The sequence below is a fragment of the Nansenia antarctica genome (assembly GCF_963989245.1).
Source record: "Nansenia antarctica genome assembly, chromosome: 6".
In the NCBI taxonomy this organism is placed as follows: domain Eukaryota; kingdom Metazoa; phylum Chordata; class Actinopteri; order Argentiniformes; family Microstomatidae; genus Nansenia; species Nansenia antarctica.
This window is the reverse complement of record NC_137676.1, coordinates 55,983,715-56,007,473: the sequence shown is the minus strand read 5'-3', so window position 1 is coordinate 56,007,473 and position 23,759 is coordinate 55,983,715. Positions and strand designations below refer to the sequence as shown.

The 23,759-nt window shown below is 46.8% G+C and overlaps 1 protein-coding gene across 1 annotated transcript in view; it reads right to left on the bottom strand.

Moving 5' to 3' along the window:
- Nucleotides 1-503: 503 nt before the first annotated feature.
- ctnna2 (catenin (cadherin-associated protein), alpha 2) overlaps nt 504-23,759 on the bottom strand; it is a gene marked incomplete at its 3' end in the record, with an annotated part of 44,388 nt that continues 21,132 nt past the window's right edge. The window contains exons 6-9 of the mRNA XM_080533924.1: nt 15,343-15,524; nt 11,461-11,566; nt 2,548-2,682; nt 504-791 (exon numbers count right to left, since the gene is read on the bottom strand). Coding sequence (XP_080390050.1) covers nt 504-791; nt 2,548-2,682; nt 11,461-11,566; nt 15,343-15,524 — 711 coding nt within the window. The remainder of the gene's footprint in view (nt 792-2,547; nt 2,683-11,460; nt 11,567-15,342; nt 15,525-23,759) is intronic.

Below are 23,759 nucleotides of genomic sequence, written 5' to 3'. Positions count from 1 at the left end.
CATCGGTTGCACAGTTATAATATAGCTAGAATATTTGACGGCCACATTTAAGGTCACAACGCCGCTCTTCTGATATGTTTTTGTTTTAATCTTTTTTTTTTCTTCTTTTTTTTCTTTTTTTCTTTTTTGTTTAATCTCCCAATCTCCCTTTTTGTTTTAAAGTAGTTGTGTTTTCTTAAGTGTCACACGTTTTGGCTCTCACATGGTTAAGCTACGATAAGAACAATAAATAGTGGCGGGCGCCCGCTGGGGGTCACACCCCGTATTGGCTGACAGAGCCCAGAGTGTTCATGGGAGCCGTCGTGTGGCAGGTTAGCAAAGTCCTCCTAAGGTTTCTCATCGCCCCCCTCCTCCAACTCAGGGGGGCGAAGGAGGCGCCGTTAAAGTATAGCTTGGCTTCACCCCCCACCCCCCAAAAAAACTAAACAAACAAATGAACACAAATAAAAATAAAAGAAAAAGAAGGAAGTTTTCTTAAACATCTCTTTGTTTTTGTCGTGGTTCTAGAAGGAGTCCATGGCCTTGAACTCGCTGAGCGCCTGGACGGGGGAGATGTGCTTCTTCTGCGAGCCCCGCCTGACCCTCGTCTGGCACTCCTCTGGCTTCTCCCTCTTCACCAGGGGCTTCTTCTCCGGGGCCTTCATGCGCCAGGACACCACGGGGGAGTTGACGGCCGCCGTGCCGTACACCTTGGCGTACTTGGTGGAGGCCACGTAGGAGGCCTTGACCGTCAGCACCACGGCGTTCATCAGGTTCTTGGCCGCCTGGATCAGGGAGGTGGCGCTGTCCAGCTGCAGGCAGACACAGAGAGAGAGAGAGAGAGAGAGAGAGAGAGAGAGAGAGAGATGGTGATGTACGTCAACGTTGTTGGAGTAAGTGTGGGATTTGTTGTATTGTGGGGTTTCTAATCTAATAATGATGAAGTCACATTGTTGTCAACACCATCTGTCATTACAGAGAAAACAGAACGTTAGAGACTTATTGTAAATCACACCGACTTGAGGAAACGTCTATTATTATCTCAGTCACAATTGACATCTATCTTTTTAATGAGCCTGTCACCGACTACCCCCGCAACTATCGAACCGTATATTCAGTTCTGTTAATTACAATTAAGTCTTACAACTTCACAACCGTAACCTGCTGTATTACAGGAAATTAGGCGAGTGTGACGTGTGTGTGTGTGTGTGTGTGTGTGTGTGTGTGTGTGTGACACTGTGCTCTCTCTCTCTCTCTTGACAGGTAACTGATGTTCTTGAGACCAGAGAGCTCAGTAAGGGGCTGCTCACCACCTGTAGCCCCCCACCCAATCCCATCCTAGATTCAGGAAAACCTCCACAACTGAGTGGAGAGAGAGACAACAACAGAGGCCTTTTTTTTCTAAGCGCTTCATAATTAGCGGAGGTCAGGTGTACCTCTTCCCGACGCCGTTTTGTTTTCCTGACATTTAGAAGTCCGCGGCAGCCCCACCCTCTGCCCCCCCCCCCCCCTGCCATGCCCCCCCCCCCCACGAGAGGAGTCAACCGTCAGATTTAATGAGTTCAGACTCCAGCTGGCCACTATAAAAAGGTTAAAGTCTCAGCAGGGCTCAAGAATGAACGCTTAAAAAACAGGCAGTAATTGAGTGCCAACAGGCAGGGTGGGCTGTATTGGCAGGACAGACTGGAAGCCTTTCAGGTCAGAATGGGATGCGCTGGTTAGAGGGTATCCACACTGATTGTCATGTATGAAATTACTCTAATTGACTCTAATCAAACAAGCCCAAACCCTTAAAATATTTAAATCTAAGCTAAAAACCTTAATGTTTTGCATCAGTTATGATTAAACACAAACACTTCTATCAATGTCTTTTTTCCATTAACTATTGTCTTATTAAATGTTTTATCTATTTACTTCTTATATTTGCTTTTATTCATTGTAATTTTTATTTCCTCACTATCCTCCTCTCGCTGTATTTTTAATAATGAATGTAAAGCACTTTGTATTGCCCCTGTTGTATGAAATGTGCTATACAAATAAACTTGCCTTAATTTGTTTTATTAATTAGGAGACAAGGAAGGAAGCAAATGTCCACTCAATAGTGTAAATGTGCTTCCTTCATTTCAATTAAGAGACGAGTAATTAAATTAAATTAAATTAAATTAAACTGTATTTGCCATGTGCAGTGCACTAGGAACATGACTTGGTATTCTACCATGCTAAACAAGCTACAGTACATACAACAGCAAGATGACACTACAACAAAACTCAAGACAAAATATACAGTACCAATATGAGTTAATAAAAGTGCAAGAACATAAAGTGCAAGGTGCAATGATGAGGAGTTATTGAGGAGGGCTATGGCTTTGTGGAAGAAACTGTTCAAGTGATGTTTTTGTCCTGGAAGCACATTTACACTATTGAGATGCCCCCATTTTGTGTGCCCCCACTATGAGTCTCAATAGTGTTAATGTGCGTACTTGACTTCAATTAGGAGACGAGTTTGGGTGCATCTCAATAGTGTAAATGTAATAGTGTAAACTGTACGGTGGGTGTGTTGACACATACCCCAGAGACGATGAGTTCTCCTCCCAGGTTCTGGACCTCGGCCTTGACCTTGCTGCAGATGTTGAGCTGGTGGCAGTACAGGGCGATTCTCTGCAAGTAGGCCAGCAGGTCCTGCTTACAGGCCGAGTCTGGGCACTAGAAACACACAGAGACAAGCAGTGAACATAGCTGTTATGAAACATAATAAAATACATATTAAGAGAGACCATCACCACTAGAGACCATCACCACTAGAGAGACCATCACCACTAGAGACCATCACCACTAGAGACCATCACCACTAGAGAGACCATCACCACTAGAGAGACCATCACCACTAGAGACCATCACCACTAGAGACCATCACCACTAGAGAGACCATCACCACTAGAGACCATCACCACTAGAGAGACCATCACCACTAGAGACCATCACATCTAGTGACCATCACCACTAGAGAGACCATCACCACTAGAGACCATCACCACTAGAGACCATCACCACTAGAGACCATCACCACTAGAGAGACCATCACCACTAGAGAGACCATCATCACTAGAGACCATCACCACTAGAGAGACCATCACCACTAGAGACCATCACCACTAGAGACCATCACCACTAGAGAGACCATCACCACTAGAGAGACCATCACCACTAGAGACCATCACCACTAGAGAGACCATCACCACTAGAGAGACCATCACCACTAGAGAGACCATCACCACTAGACCATCACCTCTAGAGACCATCACCAGTAGAGAGACCATCACCACTAGAGACCATCACCACTAGAGAGACCATCACCACTAGAGACCATCACCAGTAGAGAGACCATCACCACTAGAGACCATCACCATTAGAGACCATCACCACTAGAGAGACCATCACCACTAGAGACCATCACCACTAGATACCATCACCTCTAGAGACCATCACCACTAGAGACCATCACCACTAGAGAGACCATCACCACTAGAGACCATCACATCTAGTGACCATCACCACTAGAGAGACCATCACCACTAGAGACCATCACCACTAGAGAGACCATCACCACTAGAGACCATCACCTCTAGAGACCATCACCACTAGAGACCATCACCACTAGAGACCATCACCACTAGAGAGACCATCACCACTAGAGACCATCACCACTAGAGAGGCCATCACCACTAGAGACCATCACCACTAGAGAGACCATCACCACTAGAGACCATCACCACTAGAGAGGCCATCACCACTAGAGACCATCATCACTAGAGACCATCACCACTAGAGACCATCACCACTAGAGAGACCATCACCTCTAGAGCAGTGGCGTAGCGGACGGGCCCGCAAGCGACGCACCGCGGGGGGGCCCCAGCCACTAGGGGGCCCCCTAAAATTGGATCTTTTTTTTTTTAATTTTTTTTTTTAATAATTTAAAAAAATATGAAACAAAGAAAATAAGTGGCCCTTCATTGTGTCAAGCTTAATTTTAATATATAGGCCTATATTAAAAAAGATATACATAGTTAGCCGTATCCAATAGCAACATGACTTTGACGTCACACGTAGGCAGCGAGACACAAGGAAAATGAGCAAGCGAAAATACAATACAAAGTACAATAAGCATTCTTTAGGTGGTGGTAGATTCTCTATTCGGACATTCGGAGTGAAAGAAAAACAACATACAGATGATAATTCACACAATATAATACCACGAAAGCGTACAGCACTAAACAATAACATTTATTTGGGCAGCATCATACTCAAACTCAGGCAGAAGGGCAGGGTCCGGCCAGGTTCACAGTCACAGGCTGTCAGTGCATCATAATTCAGCATGGTTAGGCTATATATAGCTGCTTCTTTTTCTATTCTACTATTCTATTCTACTTCTGCTGTCTGCGTCTCCCTGGGTATTCCTAGACCAGATGGCAAAAAGTAAAGAAATGCCACAATATACCAGGACTTAAGAAACGAGATGTCCAACAAAGGATTTGACAAACCCTGGCCAATTTTACGCAACAAGTAGACTCTGATGCAGCGGAGACAGGGTTGCCAGATGGGCTGGTTTTTGGTGGATTTAGCAGTTTTTAGATTGGTTAGGTTGGAAATTCTCAATCCCATCTGGCAACCCTTAGCGGAGAGTCTACAGCTTATATGTTTACAGATATCGCGCTGCTGTGCACACCACACTTTGTTAAAAGAAATAAAGCTTGTACTTTTCTACTTATAATACATTCTACTGATGTAGTCTACCATTTGGTTTTAGTTATTGCTCTCACTTGTTTGTACCTTTTGCTAAGTCAAGCATTTATAATGTAGAGTGCATATTGTGAAATTTCGCAACGTCAATAACGCATCGGCCTCTAAAAAACGCACTTTTTTTTTTTTACCTCCGTTGCGAAAGGGCCCCCGCCGCCACCTTGCGGGGGGGCCCCGGGATTTTGCGCTACGCCACTGCTCTAGAGACATTCACCACTAGAGAGACCATCATCACTAGAGAGACCATCACCACTAGATACCATCACCACTAGAGACCATCACCACTAGAGACCATCACCACTAGAGACCATCACCACTAGAGAGACCATCACCACTAGAGAGACCATCACCACTAGAGACCATCACCACTAGAGACCATCACCACTAGAGACCATCACCACTAGAGAGACCATCACCACTAGAGAGACCATCACCACTAGAGACCATCACCACTAGAGAGACCATCACCACTAGAGAGACCATCACCACTAGAGACCATCACCACTAGAGAGACCATCACCACTAGAGACCATCACCACTAGAGACCATCACCACTAGAGAGACCATCACCACTAGAGACCATCACCACTAGAGAGACCATCACCACTAGAGACCATCACCACTAGAGAGACCATCACCACTAGAGACCATCACCACTAGAGAGACCATCACCACTAGAGACCATCACCACTAGAGAGACCATCACCACTAGAGACCATCACCACTAGAGACCATCACCACTAGAGAGACCATCACCACTAGAGACCATCACCACTAGAGAGACCATCACCACTAGAGACCATCACCACTAGAGAGACCATCACCACTAGAGACCATCACCACTAGAGAGACCATCACCACTAGAGAGACCATCATCACTAGCGAGACCATCACCTCTAGAGACCATCAGCACTAGAGACCATCACCACTAGAGACCATCACCACTAGAGAGACCATCACCACTAGAGACCATCACCACTAGAGAGACCATCACCACTAGAGACCATCACCACTAGAGAGACCATCACCACTAGAGACCATCACCACTAGAGACCATCACCACTAGAGACCATCACCAGTAGAGAGACCATCACCACTAGAGAGACCATCACCACTAGAGACCATCACCACTAGAGAGACCATCACCACTAGAGACCATCACCACTAGAGACCATCACCACTAGAGACCATCACCACTAGAGACCATCACCACTAGAGAGACCATCACCACTAGAGAGACCCTCACCACTAGAGAGACCATCACCACTAGAGACCATCACCAGTAGAGAGACCATCACCACTAGAGAGACCATCGTCACCACTAGAGACCATCACCAGTAGAGAGACCATCACCACTAGAGAGACCATCACCACTAGAGACCATCACATCTAGTGACCATCACCACTAGAGACCATCACCACTAGAGAGACCATCACCACTAGAGACCATCACCACTAGAGAGACCATCACCACTAGAGAGACCATCACCACTAGAGAGACCATCACCACTAGAGACCATCACCACTAGAGAGACCATCACCACTAGAGAGACCATCACCACTAGAGAGACCATCACCACTAGAGACCATCACCACTAGAGACCATCACCACTAGAGACCATCACCACTAGAGACCATCACCACTAGAGAGACCATCCCCACTAGAGACCATCACCACTAGAGAGACCATCACCACTAGAGAGACCCTCACCACTAGAGAGACCATCACCACTAGAGAGACCATCACCACTAGAGAGACCATCACCACTAGAGACCATCACCACTAGAGAGACCATCACCACTAGAGAGACCATCACCACTAGAGACCATCACCACTAGAGAGACCCTCACCACTAGAGAGACCATCACCACTAGAGACCATCACCACTAGAGAGACCATCACCACTAGAGAGACCATCACCACTAGAGAGACCATCACCACTAGAGACCATCACCACTAGAGACCATCACCACTAGAGAGACCATCACCACTAGAGACCATCACCACTAGAGAGACTGTGCACTGTAGCAGAGACAGACACAGGCCACTTCCTTGTCTTTCAGGTCCACATTGCTAGCGAAGCATCTCTCCCCATACACTGGCTAGGCCCTTCCTGGATGCCCACTGTCCCCGTTGTCTTTTAAAAAAAAATATACTGTATTGTGTCATTTAAAAAAAAAAAAAAATCCTCCATAGAATCACACGACATTTATACAAAGTTTAGAAATTCTGACACTCATTTCCCCCCCCCACCATTTCCCCCCCCCCCACCCAGTCCGATAACACAAACACATCCCAGGAGAACACAAACAAAACAAAAAAAACAAGCATGACAAAAACAAGACCCCGATCAAAGGGTAAATAACACACATGCTCTGCCACAGCTAAACAAAAACGAAACAGTATATAAAGACCGACAAGGACAAGACGCTACTAAAAGAAGACAACGAAAACAAAAGAAACAAAAACAAAACATGAATTGCATTAATGTAGTTAAATAAAACAGTTTTAAGAAAAAAACTGTCCCTGTTGTCTTATATCAGGTAATAGTCCATACAGTGTGACACTTCGCTTGAACTCATGTGAACCGTGAGACGATTCTTAAGTTTGAAAGATGTTCTGCATCAGTGGACATATAGTGCCATCGCATCAGAAAATCAATCAGCCCTATTGCTTTTTCAGTGGCTTTACAAGCTAACAAGTTCAAACCATTGACGTTTTATAGTAACAGGTTACTTTAAGAGGTACTTGAACCAACATGAACCTGTGCCCTGCAAGGACAAATCAACAAAACAACCAGCTGAACAACCGTCACCCACATATTGGTGGCGCATTCTTAAAAAGGCAAACCCAGCTCCTCTTTTAATGTATTTTCTACCCCACCACCCCATACACTATACACTATACACTCATACACTCATACACTCATTACACTATACACTCATTACACTATACACTCATTTCACTTTTAAAGTGGCAGAAATGTAAATGCTGTTGAACAGATCCTTACTGGTTCCTGCTAGCCCCCCAACCAGAGCTCACAGGACACCTGCTGCATCCAACACACTATACTGTCACTATACTGTCCATTTAGGCCCAGTTGAGATGGAAACGCAACTGGAATGCTTATCTAGCACAAGTACACAACTGTATGTAATGTCCAGAATTATTATGTGCTTCTTTAAAGTGTTTTCAGAGAAAATAAATATTAGAATATAAATGTCAAATATGTGCTTCTTTTAAGTGTTTTTAGAGGAAATAAATATTAGAACATAAAAAATGTCAAAACACTTTTACAGTGAAAGTTTGGCTCCGGTGTCTAAGGGATTTCGTCTTCACCCGACACTTCGCTCAACTGTTGTCATGAAGCCAGCAGAGAAGTATTCAACAGGAAGGTCTCCGACAAGAGCAATCTGACAGTAGTTTCACAGCAGGTATTCACTTTGGTAAGCTGCCCTTAACTACACAGGCTCACTGTGCAGACCTCCGACTTAGAAACCAGAGGGGAAAAGAAGAAAGAAAGGAGAAAGAGAACAAATAAATAATTTAAAAAAACGAATAAACCATTCTCCTACTCAGGTGTCAGAATGACCCGCTGCCTCTGAGTGCCATTCATAGTCAAGGCTTTGGCCAAAACCGGACAATGGAAGCATTCCTCTTCCTCCTATAAAGCCCAGGGCAGGGCTCATATAGAGCAGGGTGGGGAACTGATAGACAGCTACAACTAATACTATATTAGACTAGTAGTATAGTAGACTGGTACTATATTGACATTTTAACCATTTTGCAGACACTTTTATCCAAAGAAACATACAATTAGTGATTACAGCGACAGTCTCCCTGGAGTATCTGAGGGCTAAGTGCCTTTACTCAAGGGCACACTAGTGGTGGTGTTACTATATTAGGCTAGTACTATATTAGACTACTATTAAACCGTTAGCAAAGCCAGCCATCTTGACCGTAATTCTCCTAAGACACCATGACCTTAACCGAATCCCCCCCCCGCCCCCCCCAAGTTGTGAACCTTCTAAGAACTGCTTTGCCTTCCCACAGGCTACAGAGCCACGTCATTACATCACTGTATACGACTGCTCCAACGTCTTTCTGCTGCTATCGATGGCCTTTGAAAACCTTATTCATAATATCATTAACAATACCGTAATAACAATCAAGTGCTGCTCTCAGCAAAGTATTCAGTTCTACCTGGCAGCCACACCCCTCCACACACGCCCCTCCACACGCGCCCCTCCCCACACACCCGACTCACAGCAGGGAATCAGAGGGGTTGACGTCCACCCACATCCGCACGCTTTGCTACTTAAGATCGCCTGTCCTACTCTCTCTGTCCTCCTCTCTCTGCAGGCTTCAATCTTCCTGTCACGCCTCAGCGCCCCTGTCATCCCCAGGGTTCCCCAACACACCGTGTGAATGCAGAGTACCTGTCCTCTTTAACAGAGGCTGAAAACAAATACACTACAGTTATTTGTCCTCGGTAGTGCTATGAAAAGGTACTTATTGTTAGGAATGACTGTATCTCTACAAGCCAAAAGCCGCTTACTGAAGACGACAGGGGAAGAAGGTTCACACCTGAACATTTCCACCTGCAAAGCAAAGCGTTCTGAGAGATGTTTACCCCACGTTGGGTAACGCTGCATTCACATGACCAACGCCTTTCATTGTTCCACATGAACATACGATCAAAAGAAAAACACAGTTTTGAAATTGAAATTAATGGTGATGTTCTTTTCTTCTAAGCGTGGCGTTGCAGAAGAACGCGTCAGGCTGCAGGAGGCTGTGAATATTCAGCAAACACCAGTCAAGGAATCGGTTAAAAGCTGAATTAAAAATGGCAAGCCACCTGCTCACTTGATCACAGCAACTGTTGCTTCAGTCCCAGACGGCGCCAGTTATTTACCATGTGACAGGTCCGCTCCTACGCATCCTGCTGGAACCATGGCAACGGTTCAACAACGCGGTGGCCGAGGGAGTTGTCTGTTATCCCAAATGTGATACACACACACACACACACACACACACACACGCTCGCTCACGCGCACACTCACACACACACTCACACACACACACACACACACACACACAAACACACACACACACACACACACACGCTCACTCACACACACTAGCACACACACTAGCGCACACACACAAGCACACAAACATGCTCGCTCACACACACACACACAAGCACACACACATGCTCGCTCACACACACACACACACACACACACACACACGCACGCACGCACGCACGCACGCACGCACGCACGCACGCACGCACGCACGCACGCACGCACGCACTGCACTAACGCTCCTCATGACTGAAAAACCAACAGATTGAGTGTGATGCCAGACATATTCTTCAACCCCAGGACGGCGGGAGCTGCTTAGCCACAGTGACAACACAGGGGATCGGGGAGTCTTAATGAATCCATACGTCTTTGTGGACCAGGCTAATTCTCAAGGCTTATTAAACACAAATCAAATGGGGAGGCAGATAATGGATCACCTGGAGTGCTGCTGACACACACACACTCACACACACACACACACACACACACACACACACACACACACACACACACACACACACACACACACACACAGTCACACACACGCACACACCCCAACCTAAATTTGCCTCCTCCTCTCCTTTCATCTTCCCAGGGGTGCAGCATTGATCGATCTGGTATTGAGAAGGCTCTCTGTCAGCGTGTTTTGGGAGGGGGGGGGGCTCATCTGATAATGAAGGCAGCACCTCTGCAGAGCTAATTACACCAGGAGTGACAAGTCTCTGCTCTCACAGCGGGGGCCCCGCCGGGACACACAGCCGCCTTGGCACCACCGCCTCCTCTGGGCCAGCTGGACCCATCACTGCCCACGCCAATAACACCCAGGCTGCCTGTCTGTCTGCTCAGCACGCTCACCTACCCACACACTGCATGCCAACACACACTGGAGCACAAACACAAGGTTATATTTACCCAATATGCCACGTCTCCATGGTAAACCATGTTCTGTTAAGGTGAATTAAAATACTACTTTGTACTGTATGGGCGAATGACATCAAATTCTGATATCCTCACGAAATGTAAGGGTACAGTGTAGTGTTATGAGTATGCCTGGGAATAACAAGTTGATGCATGTGTCTGGTATATGTTCAAACACGCATCGAGTGTTGGACAGCCACCCTGCTGAGGGGTGTGATCATCCGTGCGTTGGCTTGGAGCGGCGACCGGCGACGACTGCTTCACTCATCACACGCTTCTTTTTATGTCTCGGTCATCAAAAAGTCTCAAAAACATGTACACTCCAAACCGTGGTGCGATGATCAGAGATAGAAGCCAGCGAGCTCACAGCAACCTGCTTCTCTTTACTGATCTGACATCAAGGTCACTCTGACAGAACACTATATATATATATATATATATATATATATATGTATTATAGAGGCGGTGAGCCACTCACTTACTGATAACACAGTGTATCTCACCTGAAGGGTTGAAGACACTACTAACGTACTAAGAAGTGTGTGTGACAAACAGCTCAAAGTCACGGTCACAATGGCGTCAGCTAGCCAGCGGCCTGTCTCCAGGGTTCTGTGGTTCTAGCGGGTCATGTGGAGGGACAGTAGGTACAGCAGGTGAAGAAGACGGTGTTCTTACCTGGTCAGCGACGGCGCGGGCCAGCTTGTCCATCCTGGAGCCGGCCTCTGCGATCTTCTTGGCAGCGTTGATGACGTCTGAGGAGTTCTTCAGGGGGCCTTTGCCTCTGGGGGGGGCGCAAACACAAAACACTACATGCTTACTTTGTTTATACACACACACACACACACACACACACACAGATATACACACTGATACACACAAACGCATGGGCGGACAGACGCTAGCTGTGTCGCACCAAGCAGATGGAGAGGATTGGTAGAAAAGTAGCCGGCTTTCATTGAACATCAACACCAACATAAAACAGAGCCGGATCAACATGGTACCAGTGTGTCGCTACGTTTACTGTGGAATCCTGTTGAAATAAAGGCCAGTGTGGATCTCTGCTTCTTGATTAAGCAGAGGCATGGCCGCCCCTGGCCCCAAATCCCTCCACACTCCTGTTGATCTTAAAGGCTTGGATGGTGGAAGTATACATATATATACAGTATATATATATGTTTTTCCTCTGGCTAGCTTGGGAGTTTTCACCATCTTGCTTATAGCAAATAATTTCAGATCTACAGCACACATTTGTCAAGGGAGTAGGGGGCTGGAGGTAGGTTCTGGTCAGGGTCATAGAGAGAGGGAGTAGGGGGCTGGACGTAGGTTGTGGTCAGGGTCATAGAGAGGGAGTAGGGGGCTGGACGTAGGTTCTGGTCAGGGTCATAGAGAGGGAGTAGGGGGCTGGACGTAGGTTGTGGTCAGGGTCATAGAGAGGGAGTAGGGGGCTGGAGGTAGGTTCTGGTCAGGGTCATAGAGAGTTGGGCCCGTTAGGACCTTCCATCTACAGACTAAAGCAGAGGTTCCCAAAGTGGGTGCCGCAGCACCTGTCCGGGGGTGCCGCCAAACATTTGTTTATTACATGTGCAATGGAGTTCATAAGCAAATAAAAGATATATTTCTCAGATTTGAAAGATATTAATTTACTAACTAGGCCTACTAGTTACTAACTAACTACTCCTCACTGAAGTCTTGGACCAAGCGGTGAAAATGGTTAATTATGTAAAATCACGCCCGCTGAAGTCACGGCTGTTCAGCACATTGTGCAATGAGATGGGGTCCGAGCATGAGGGGCTCTTACACACAGAGGTCCGCTGGCTGTCGCGGGGCAAGGTGTTATCCCGTGTCTATGAGCTCCGAGATGAACTGATCACTTTTGTCAGTGAGCACGACTTGCCATACAAAGAACAATTGGAAGATGAATCGTGGTGGATTAAGCTTGCTTATCTGGCAGATATTTTTAGCCACCTTAATGACCTCAACATAAAGGCTGAGAATATCCTGACAGCGACAGACAAACTGAACGGATTCCGATCCAAATTGAGACGATGGCAAGACGGGGTGGCCAAGAAAAACATTGAAATGTTTACGTTGACGGCCAATGACGCAGCACACAAGTCAGCGTCTTTCTTGAATCTGATCGCTGCGCACCTATGTATGCTGGAGGAGAGATTTGAGTCCTATTTCCCTCCAATGAACGAAGACTTCGACTGGCTCCGGGATCCGTTCAACCCCCTCTCATCAGCATTGATCAGCCGCTAGTTTGAGCAGCAAAGCTCAAGATGAAATGGCAGAGCTCATTATGGACCGCACACTGAAGCTCAAACATGGTGAGCTAGGTTTGGATAGGTTTTGGCTGCTTGTGGGACATGAATATCCATCTCTCTCAGAGAGCGCCATCAAGGTGCTTTTACCCTTCCCAACCTCCTACTTGTGCGAGCTGGCTTTTTCTTCTCTAGCATACGTCAAGAACAAGACACGCACGCGACTGGCGCATGTGTCCCACTAATGCGCACAACATATTTCTTTGTTTTGTATTTCTCTAAATTTTTCATTCTCAATTCTGTCATGATTATTATTGTTAAATTATTATAGTTGTGAGTTACCCGTTTGGTTCAGATGTGAAATAATAATCTCAGAATGAGCATTGAAATGAGAATTACATTTTAAGGCATTATTTTAAGCCCCCCAAAAAAGCATTGTTCCATTGATTGATTATACAGGCCTTTGATATTTTATTTGTGTGAAGAATTCCCTCTGAGTCTCCTCCCATATTGTACAATCCTTGAGGGCCACAATTGTATTTAATTTAGCGATAGTTTGACTGACCTATGCATTCTTGCCCATCCATTACAGTTCATTTATGACTTTTATTATCTTGTTAAAATTCATTGGGGCAATACTTATGTATTATATATAAACACACATTTTCAAACCAATTCATCGTGTATTGTTTTTAGTTTAAGCTCCGAGGCATTTTTAAAATCTTCGTAGAGTTGGGGTGCCTTGGAGAAGGGGGAAAGCTTCAGGGGTGCCTTGGTTAAAAAAAGTTTGGGAACCTCTGGACTAAAGTATCTGCTTTATTTAAAGTGCTTTGAGTTGCATTTCATGTACGAAAGGCGCTATATAAATAAAGCTTTACTTACTTACTAATGTCAGAATAGTTGAAAATGTGCTATTTAGGGTTAGGGTTAAAATGCTACAATGCTATTTAATTGCATATTATGAGCGTGGGAGTAGCATGCAAACTTCTCCATGACAACAGTCACTGATATCACACCTGAGTGTTGAGCAGGTGGGCAGAGGCGTCGACCTCAACAACATCTTGAAATTGCAAACCGTTAAGTTCAAGACCTTGATTTCTTTTTTTAAATGTATTTATTTTATTTAACCTTTATTTAACCAGATAGGTCAGTTGAGAACCAATTCTCATTTACAACGACGATCTGTCCAATTGGCAGAACAGCGGCAAGTCTGTACACAGAACACAACACAGTATATACGATACAAAACACGATATATACAATATAAAACATGAGTGCAATACACAAGTATCAAAAATATCTATACATTACAGCAGGGGGAAGTTATCTTAAAAGCAAGTGCAGTGATCCGAGACAACACAAACTTTCAAGGATTTCAAGGACCCGTGGGAACCCTGATTAACACTAGAACAGCCATGGGTGGGGTCACTTGACCCTGTGAGTAAAAGAAAATGTATATCTTTGCACTCGATCAAATTTCAGGACCCTACTTTCATGACTTTTCCTAGATATATGCGTTCTACTACCCAGTATCCATACATTTAGCTAATAGCTAATATAAAGCTATTTTGTAGTTTTTCTGTGTAGGAGACAGGCTAATATACAAGACGCGCCAACTAGTGGTCTTTGTGTGTAAGTAGCAGATTCCCATTGTAAAGACTATGGTCATTTGACCCCCGAGGCGGCTCTTATAGTAGGTAACATAGACACGGCTGTTCTAGTGTTAACCAGTGAACAGATCATCGTTAAGAACGTTAAGGTCAGGGCAGAGAGCTCCCTGGCTCACCTGGTGAAGTCTGTCATCTCCATCATGACCATACACCTCTGCCTGGCTCACCTGGTGAAGTCTGTCATCTCCATCATGACCATGCACCTCTGCCTGGCTCACCTGGTGAAGTGTGTCATCTCCATCATAACCATACACCTCTGCCGGGCTCACCTGGTGAAGTCTGTCATCTCCATCATGACCATGCACCTCTGCCTGGCTCACCTGGTGAAGTCTGTCATCTCCATCATGACCATGCACCCATGCCTGGCTCACCTGGTGAAGTCTGTCATCTCCATCATGACCATGCACCTCTGCCTGGCTCACCTGGTGAAGTCTGTCATCTCCATCATGACCATGCACCCATGCCTGGCTCACCTGGTAAAGTATGTCAACTCCATCATGATCATGCACCCATGCCTGGCTCACCTGGTGAAGTCTGTCATCTCCATCATGACCATGCACCCATGCCTGGCTAACCTGGTGAAGTCTGTCATCTCCATCATGATCATGCACCTCTGCCTGGCTCACCTGGTGAAGTCTGTCATCTCCATCATGATCATGCACATCTGCTTGGCCAGGACGATGATGTCGTTGCCGTTGTCGTCCCACTTGGCCACCTCAGCGTCCAGCTTACACTTCTCCTGACGGAAGCTCTCCACCTGCTCTGCTATCTTAGCCTTCTCCTCCTGAGGCAGCTGGGCCATGATGGCCTGGGGAACAGAGGAGGAGGAAGGAGGATGAGGAGGAAGGAGGAGGAGGAAGGAGAGGAGGAGGATGAGGAGGAGGAAAGTGGAAAGTAGAGGATAGAGAGAGTGGTATGAAGAGGAGGTGAAAGTTAAGTGTGTGTGTGTGTGTGTGGGGGGGGGGGGGGGGGGTGAGGTGAGTGGGAAGAGGATGTGGTGGATGAAGACAAAGTGAAGAGGGTAGAGGAGGCAGAGAAAGAGGGGGAAGTTGACATGATGAAGTGAAGAGGGTAGAGGAGGCAGAGAAAGAGGGGAAGGAGACAGAGATGGAGTGGTAGAGGAGGAGGATTTGGTTAAAGGTGGAGATAAATAGGAGTGGAGAGAGTAGGTGGAAGAAAACCTTTAAAATCTGGCAATAAAATGGCACATGATGACACAGATGAAAAGCTTAAGAACCATTTGTTTTCCGAAAGTATTTTGTTGGCCTCCACTCCGTGGCTCAGTTTTGTCGCCACGAATGGGTATTGAATTTGGAGTTAGACTGTCCTTTACCCTCTGAAAGGCCTCGAATAAAGTTATAAACTTTACAATTAATCACCGGACCTCTTAAAAACCCCATGACATCCCAAACCCATAAAAGAAAAGAAGAAAAAAATCAATTTCTCCACACTTTTTTTTTCTTCTTTCTTCTGAGAATACATTTCCTCTCGCCATAGCCATTCAGGGCTCGTCCAGGAATGGCATAAATCTTATGGCAAGGTCACGAGAACAGAGACCCGGTATTATTTGGGAGATAAATGTATAATTACCTCATTTCTTACACCAGTGAATGAATAATGCATTTGTTCAACGTTATGTCAAGGAGGTGAGCTGAGGGAAATCTAACCCAGGCCCGGAGAGGTCTGACGTGTTGATTCAGAGGAGAGAGAGAGAGAGAGAGAGAGAGAGAGAGAGAGAGAGAGAGAGAGAGAGAGAGAGAGAGAGAGAGAGAGAGAGAGAGAGAGAGAGAGAGAAATGACGCACACACTTCTTAAATGGCTGCCTCTTTCACCTCGCCTGGTGCGACTCCCTAAACAAAGTTTACTGTGCATGCATAACCATTATCATTAAGTCTCCCTCTTCTATCGCCCTCTCTCTCCTCCCGCCCTCTGTCTGCCTCCTTCCTCCCTCTCTCTCACAGCCAAGATGGCGCGTGTGTGGGTGTGATGGTGGGGGCGGCGTGGGGCAGTGATTCGTGTGAGTCACTTCTCTCCTTCTCCCTCAGTGGAGAGGTGTGGAAGGAAATTAAAAAACAACAACAACAACTATCTCTAGTTCTCTCTCCAGCCTTTGGACAGGAGAAGAGAGAGAGAGAGAGGGGGGGGGGGCAAAGGCACTTTTAGTGCCATCTGACTGTGCCAGATGTGCCCAGAGTGAGTGCTTTGGCCACCTGATCAAGGATCACACTCTCTCTATACACACAGCCTCCAGAGTGCTGTGACCGGTCTGGCAGAGCTCTATCGGAGGGCCACACTACCTCCCAACAGCCCCCCCAATCCCTCCCCCACCACCCATCCCCCTTGGTTCTGACTGAGATCCTGAGGGGTTGAAGTGGGTTTCAGAAAAAAATCCTAAAAACACCCAACCAGACAGTCGTCACCCTCCGCCCTGCTGTTCATCTCCTCAGCCATTTGGCGCAACGGCGTACAAGCTCCAGATCCAGCGTGAGAGTGTGTGTGAGAGTGTGTGTGAGACCCTGTCCAACGGAAGCGGCCGACGAGAACGGCGGTCCCTAACACTCTAAACGCCTCTCGCACGTGGCTTTAATATGTCATTAAACCTACCCGCGCTACACAGGGCCCGAGCGGACCCCCGTATTTAAAAAACCCCAGAGTGGAAACCACCGGAAGGCCGCACACCACCCAAGTGGGTAATTACAGCGCAGGAAGGGGCCAGGCGGCAGGGGGGAGGGCTTGGTTCTCAGTGAGCCACTGCCGCCTCTGACCCCCACCACAGCTAGGGGGGGGGTCAAACATTAGCATAGCCCCGCTCCCCGCCGCATCAATAATTCACTGATGGCTAATTAAAAAGTGGGCGCCAGTGGTGCTGGGGGCTCAGAGAGAGGCAGGGCCCGGGGACGGGGTGCTCATCTGAGGGGAGGAGGAGGAGGGTTCTAATGAGCCCTGAGGCGCTTGGGTACCCAGCGTCGTCTAGGGTGACATTACTAGTGTGTGTCGTGTCACAACAACCGTTGGCGCCAAGTAAAAAGGGGTAGGAGAATTCAGCGGTTGCAGAATATGTATATAATAGGCCTGCTCAAATGACTGGCTCCGTACAATACGTCCCCGTAGAAGTAAAACGTAATTTGCCTGTTTTCCCAGCATGCTTTGCGTGCGCCAGCTCAAACCGTGAGAGCAGCAGTGTGAGCCTGTGATCCATTTACCATGACAATTACATTTTTGTGCGTTTAGATTTTTCTACGCCTTTATACAAAGCGACTTACAACATTTGTCTAAGTAAGTGAATCATCTACCCATCTGTCATCATAAGAAAAAGTAATCTATGCAAAAACCAGGGGCCATTGGCAGTTGCTAAGATGTAGCCTGAAGAGATGGTTCTTCAATCTATGGCGGTAGTTAGGAAGATAGGTAGTGACTCTGTCCTCCTGACAGCGGTGGGCAGCTCGTTCCACCAGGACAGTGAAAGGTGGTGACTGCTGCCTCCACATGCCTCCTTCCTTCTCTTTTCACCCTAATTATCTCAAACTTTCTTTTAGGAACTCGATGGTTATTGATCAGTAGTAGTACTTATTCTAATTAAAGAGCCGGAGGTAACACTGGCTTGTTCACTTCACAGGAACATCCACACGATGTGCTGCCCTCTGTTGCTAATTTGCATATTTCCCAACATGCTTTGTGTTTTCCAACCGTGAGTGATTTATGATTCTTTGCTAATTCCCCTCTTTCCTCTTTCATTAAAGCGTTACAATGGTGAAGCGGGTTATGAGTGCTTGATGATATAAAACATATTGGACTATCTTTTAATTAAAAATTCCAAAATTCCACCTGCTCAAGATGATAACTAAATATGAACTCCTAACTTTACAATGATTGAACATCCAATTACAATAAAAGTTCCAACTGATCATAACTGTTGCACCTTATATAGGCTACAAGTTAGTTGAGAACCTAGCAACAGTTGCTAGCGGACATGTGTTGTCTGTCAGGTTCTATTCCTGTCCCCCGGGTACAAAGACCCCTCCTCCATGACGACAGACCCGTCAGTCTGAGGAGGAGACAGACGTTAGTGGGTCTTGACGTTCGTCTCAGAGAGCGAAGTGACGCACATAGCGAGCGTGTGTCAATTCTGGTAACACGGCTTCAACCCAGCTTTGTTAGATGTCATTACTCACCCGCTCAATCAAACGCAGGTTCTATTCCTGCCACGCTTTGTTCTAATGACTGGGTCGACAGGTTATCATCATTAGAGCTGTGTTAAAGAGGAACGACAAGCATGTTTACATTTACATTTTTGCCATTTAGCAGACGCCTTATTCCAAAGCGACTTACACTCGATACATTTGACTAAGCAAGTGAATCATCAATCCACCAGTCGTAGCAGGAGAAATAATCTAGCTCAGGCCCGGGGCCATTGGCAGTCTCTATGATAGAAGGAACAATCTACTTCCATCACCATCTTCTAAACCTAGACTGAGGAGTGAACGGGCTGGAGCATGTAGCGCATACAGGGACAGAGGCTCCTGCACGGCTCAGTGTCAGAGTGCTGGCGAAGCTCTGTTCCTGCAGTGTGGTTTCAGAGCCTGCTCTAGCTTCAACTTCACCAGTTCACCAGTTGTTTTTTTCCACAGTACGGCTACGGAGATGTGGCATCAGCGCTGGCCCAGCCTCAGTGCCGCAGTCTCGGTAGGCTCCGTTCCATCAACGCGGGGTTCAGATTCTACAACTACCTATCGGAGATCAGAACAGCTCAGATCGAAATATCTGTCTCTGATGGTCTTGAGCTAGAACAGAGGAGGAGCTGTCAAGCACGGCTCTCACGGAGCTCAACTAGTTAACGCTGCTGTCCCCCGGAGGGAGGGAGGGGCACTGGGGACGGAGATGGGAAGGAAAGTAGAAAGTAGAGAGGGATTGCAGGAAAAGAGAGAGAGACACGCGGCAGTGGTGTGTGTAAGAAGTGTGGTGCTGTGATATACTGCAGCGACTAGACAAAAAATGTTTTCTCAGCAAAACACAACCACCACTGTCTTGTACTCTCATTCTTCAACCCCCCCCTCCCATTTTCCCACCGGGGGGCCAACGCCCCGACTCTAACCCCCCCGAGAAGGCACTAGACGAGGATAGTGTTGCTGCTTTTTTTGTGTGTGATTTTTTTCCCTCTCCTTTTTCCTCTCTCCAGAATTCACTTATCCCCAAATCCCTTCCCCTGCTTACTGATAAGAACAAGGAGCGGGCCTTGGGAGCTTAACACAGTGGCAAATCCGGCCCCATTGAGGCGCCTTGCCAATACACTCCGTGGCTCTGCCTTCGCGCCTGTGGGGGATTAGTGCTTTCCGGGTTTCTTCACAGGGAGCGAGCGTCTGGAAATGAGTTTAATTTGTTTCATTTGAAATAAACTGCCCCGGACACTCAAGAGTTCAATTTTATGGCTGACCTATCAACAGTGTTATCCAATCATTGTGTTTAAGATGAGGAGAGGGGCTCTTTGTGGTCGGCTGTGTGTGTGTGTGTGTGTGTGTGTGTGTGTGTGTGTGTGTGTGTGTGCCTGCAACGCATATGTGTGCGTACGCAATATGTGTCTGTGTGTGTGTGTGTGTGTGTGCGCGTGCATGTGTGTCTGTGCACCTGCCTGTGTGTGTGTGTGTGTGTGTGTGTGTGTGTGTGTGTGTGTGAGCAGTCCAGAGGGAGTCCAGAGATAGAGGCCATATACGGGCCCTCTTCAGTATGCATGTTTGATTGTAATAACGGGTCTTTTATGCACAAGTACAACAGTGCTGACAAGCCTGAGACGGGCCGCGGGGGAAAGACGCTCCAGGAACAAAGTCCCAGAGGACAGCCCCAGATCTGATTTACCTCTGGACAAAGAGAGGGAGGGAGGGAGGGAGAGGGAGAGAGGGGGAGAGAGAGAGAGAGAGAAGGGAGAGAAGGGGAGAGATATAGGGAGAGAGGGGGGGAGAGAGAGAGAGCTAGAGAGAGAGAGAGGTTAGACCACATGACTGTGGTGTTCGTATCCCGTGTGAAAGCCTGAGGCAGAGCACCAAGTATGTGGGTGCTTTTTACATCATGGATGTAAAACCTCCACATTCTGGTGTCGGCTCATGGTGAACACAGGGAGGATTACTGTTTCCCAGTGTCTGTGGGAGTTAAAGAATACACACTGGGGCCTAGGGGGGGGCGCATGAGGGCACACATGACTGAGAGAGAGAGAGAGAGAGAGAGAGAGAGAGAGAGAGAGAGAGAGAGAGAGAGAGAGAGAGAGAGAGAGAGAGAGAGAGAGAGAGAGAGAGAGAGAGAGAGGTTAGAACGCCGTGGCTTCTCGCGTGTGCTGCCCACTTGTATGAGCATGTGTGTGTGCCTACAGTACCATTAGGTTATGCCTGTGTGTACAAACGTGTGTGTGTGTGTGTTTCAGTATTGAATGAAGAGAGACACACTGAAAGCTGTCAGCAGCAGGACTTAACCCACTCACACAGTTAACAATGACTCCTACAGGGATTTGGTCAACCTGTTTGAAGTTGTGTGAAGCGTGTGTGTGTGTGTGTGTGTGTGTGTGTGTGTGTGTGTGAGCTCAGATGGCCCCACAGCGGGTGTCAGTACCATGTGAGAACCCTAAAGAACAGGTTGCGGACCCCCTACAGGTCCATCCCCCACGTACCGCCAACAAACAAACAACCCTTATGGGCTAAATTAGCCCATCTGCCATTTTCCGTCCGACAAGGAAAAAAAGTGCTCGACTCCGGTTTAGGATAAGGAGAAGTTGCAGGAAAGTCGTGGAAATAAAGATTGGCCCACCCTATTGGCCAGCGTTGAGGTTCTGTATCGTTACTGTAGAGCTTTCGGCAACCAAAAGGTTTTTGCCGGCGGGTTTGCTGCAACAATTACAGGTTGTCTTTGGATTGGATTGTAAAGGCAATGGGAAGGCAGGTAGCCTAGAGGTCAGAGAGGCTGGCTCAGGAGGGAGCTCCATGTGAGCTGGTGACTGGAGGGGTCGCTGACATCATATCTAAGGTGCCTACCGCTGCCGTTGTGCCCTTGAGCAAGGCACTTAAGCCCTAACTGCTCCAGGGGCGCTGACCATGGCAATGAAAAGAAAGGTTGAATCTAATCTAATCTAATCTGATCTGAAATTGTCCGCAAATAGGTTAGAGGGCATTGTCAGCATATGTGAGTCTGTGACAAAGCATGAGGTGGAACTGGAACCGCAGGGACCAGTAAGCTTCATCCCAGCGTAGATATGCCCATGGCTGATGACATCATTAAACTGTGTTTGGGACTGTACATGACAGTCTGTTGTTTAACACTAGAACAGCCATGGGTGGGGTCATTTGACCCTGAGTCGGGTAATTTAAAATATATCTTTTTTTCACTCAATCAAATTTCAGAACCCTCCTTTCATTACTTTTCCTAGATATGTGCGTTCTACCACCCAGTATCCTTACATTTTCAAAATCACTTCAGGATAAGCTAATATAAAGCTATTTTGCAGTTTTTCTGAGTAGGAGGCAGGCTAATTTACAAGGCGACCAACTAGTGGTCGTTGTGTGTAAATAGCAGCTTCCCATTATAAAGACTATGGTCACGGCTCTTATAGTAGGTTAAAAAGGCACGTCTGTTCTAGTGTTAATAACTATGAATGGGAGCTATGTTCCTCCTCCGTCGGGGTAGGTGTCAGCTCCCAGCACACCAACCCCACTACACCCCTCAGTCGCAGCGGTGGTTGTCATTGGCGACACACTTCTTATCTTCGTGAAACGTGACATGAATATATCTCCCGAAGTCCCGCACGTCGACAGCAACTTTAAAAAAAAAAAATTATCTCGGAAACTAAATGAGAAAACAAGTTGGGATGACACACAGCTGCCCCGTACTGGAACAACCTCCTGATACACTGGCAGTGTGTCTGACTGTTCACCCCATGATACACCTCTCCCTCACACACACAAGCACACACACACACACACACACACACACACACACACACACACACACACATACACATACACATACACATACACATACACAGCTTCAACTGAAACTTGCACTGTCTTTCTCCTCCACCAGGAGATGTAAACACTGACATGTTCACAGAGAGCCCTCACAAGGCTAGGCTAGGCTAAAAACAAGTAGCCCAACTGGAAACACAAGTTGAATGACGCGCGCAGTTGAATGACGTCAGAGTCTCGTCCCGTTCCACAGTAATAATATAATAATTACTGAACTATATTAATATTATGCTGTGTATTGTGTATATTCTTTTTCTGTGAATGATTAATGTAAAAACAACAACACATAGTGCTACAGAACCGACATTAGTTCTGTCCGTTAGTTTGCGTTTATTTGAATGGTCAATAATGTTAAAGGTCCTAATGTTTAAAATCGACTTTGACCCTTGGGAATGATTATTAGAATATTTACATTTTTTACATTTTTGGCATTTAGCAGACGCCTTATTCCAAAGCGACTTACAATCAATACATTTGAATACTAAGCATGTGACTCATCAGTCCACCATTCGTGGCAGGAAGAGTAATCTAGCTCAGGCCCGGGGCCATTGATTTTTTTTATAATTTAAATACTGGAGGAACAGAGAAACAGTACAAGGGGGCGATAGAAGTTCTTAGGGACACAGTAGAGGGGAAAGCAGACGTCTTTAGGAGACGTAGTGCTGAGGGCAGAAGATGTCTGAGGAGGAGCAGTTAAGGTGTAACCTGAAGAGGTGGGTCTTCAGTCTACGACGGAAGATGGGTAGTGACTCTGCCGTTCTGACAGCCGTGGGGAGCTCATTCCACCAGCGGGGAGCCAGAGTTGTGAAGAGACGTGATCGGGCAGCACGACTGCTGTGCAGAGGTGGTGGGGCCAGTCGGCCAGCCGAGGTGGAGGAGCGGAGTGAGCGGGCTGGAGTTTGGGGGGTTACCATTTCCTTCAGGTAGGCAGGGGTTGTCCCTTTAGCTGCCTGATATGCAAGCACCAGGGTCTTGAATCTGATGCGAGCTGCTATCGGGAGCCAGTGCAGGGTGCGAAGGAGAGGGGTGACATGAGAGTATTT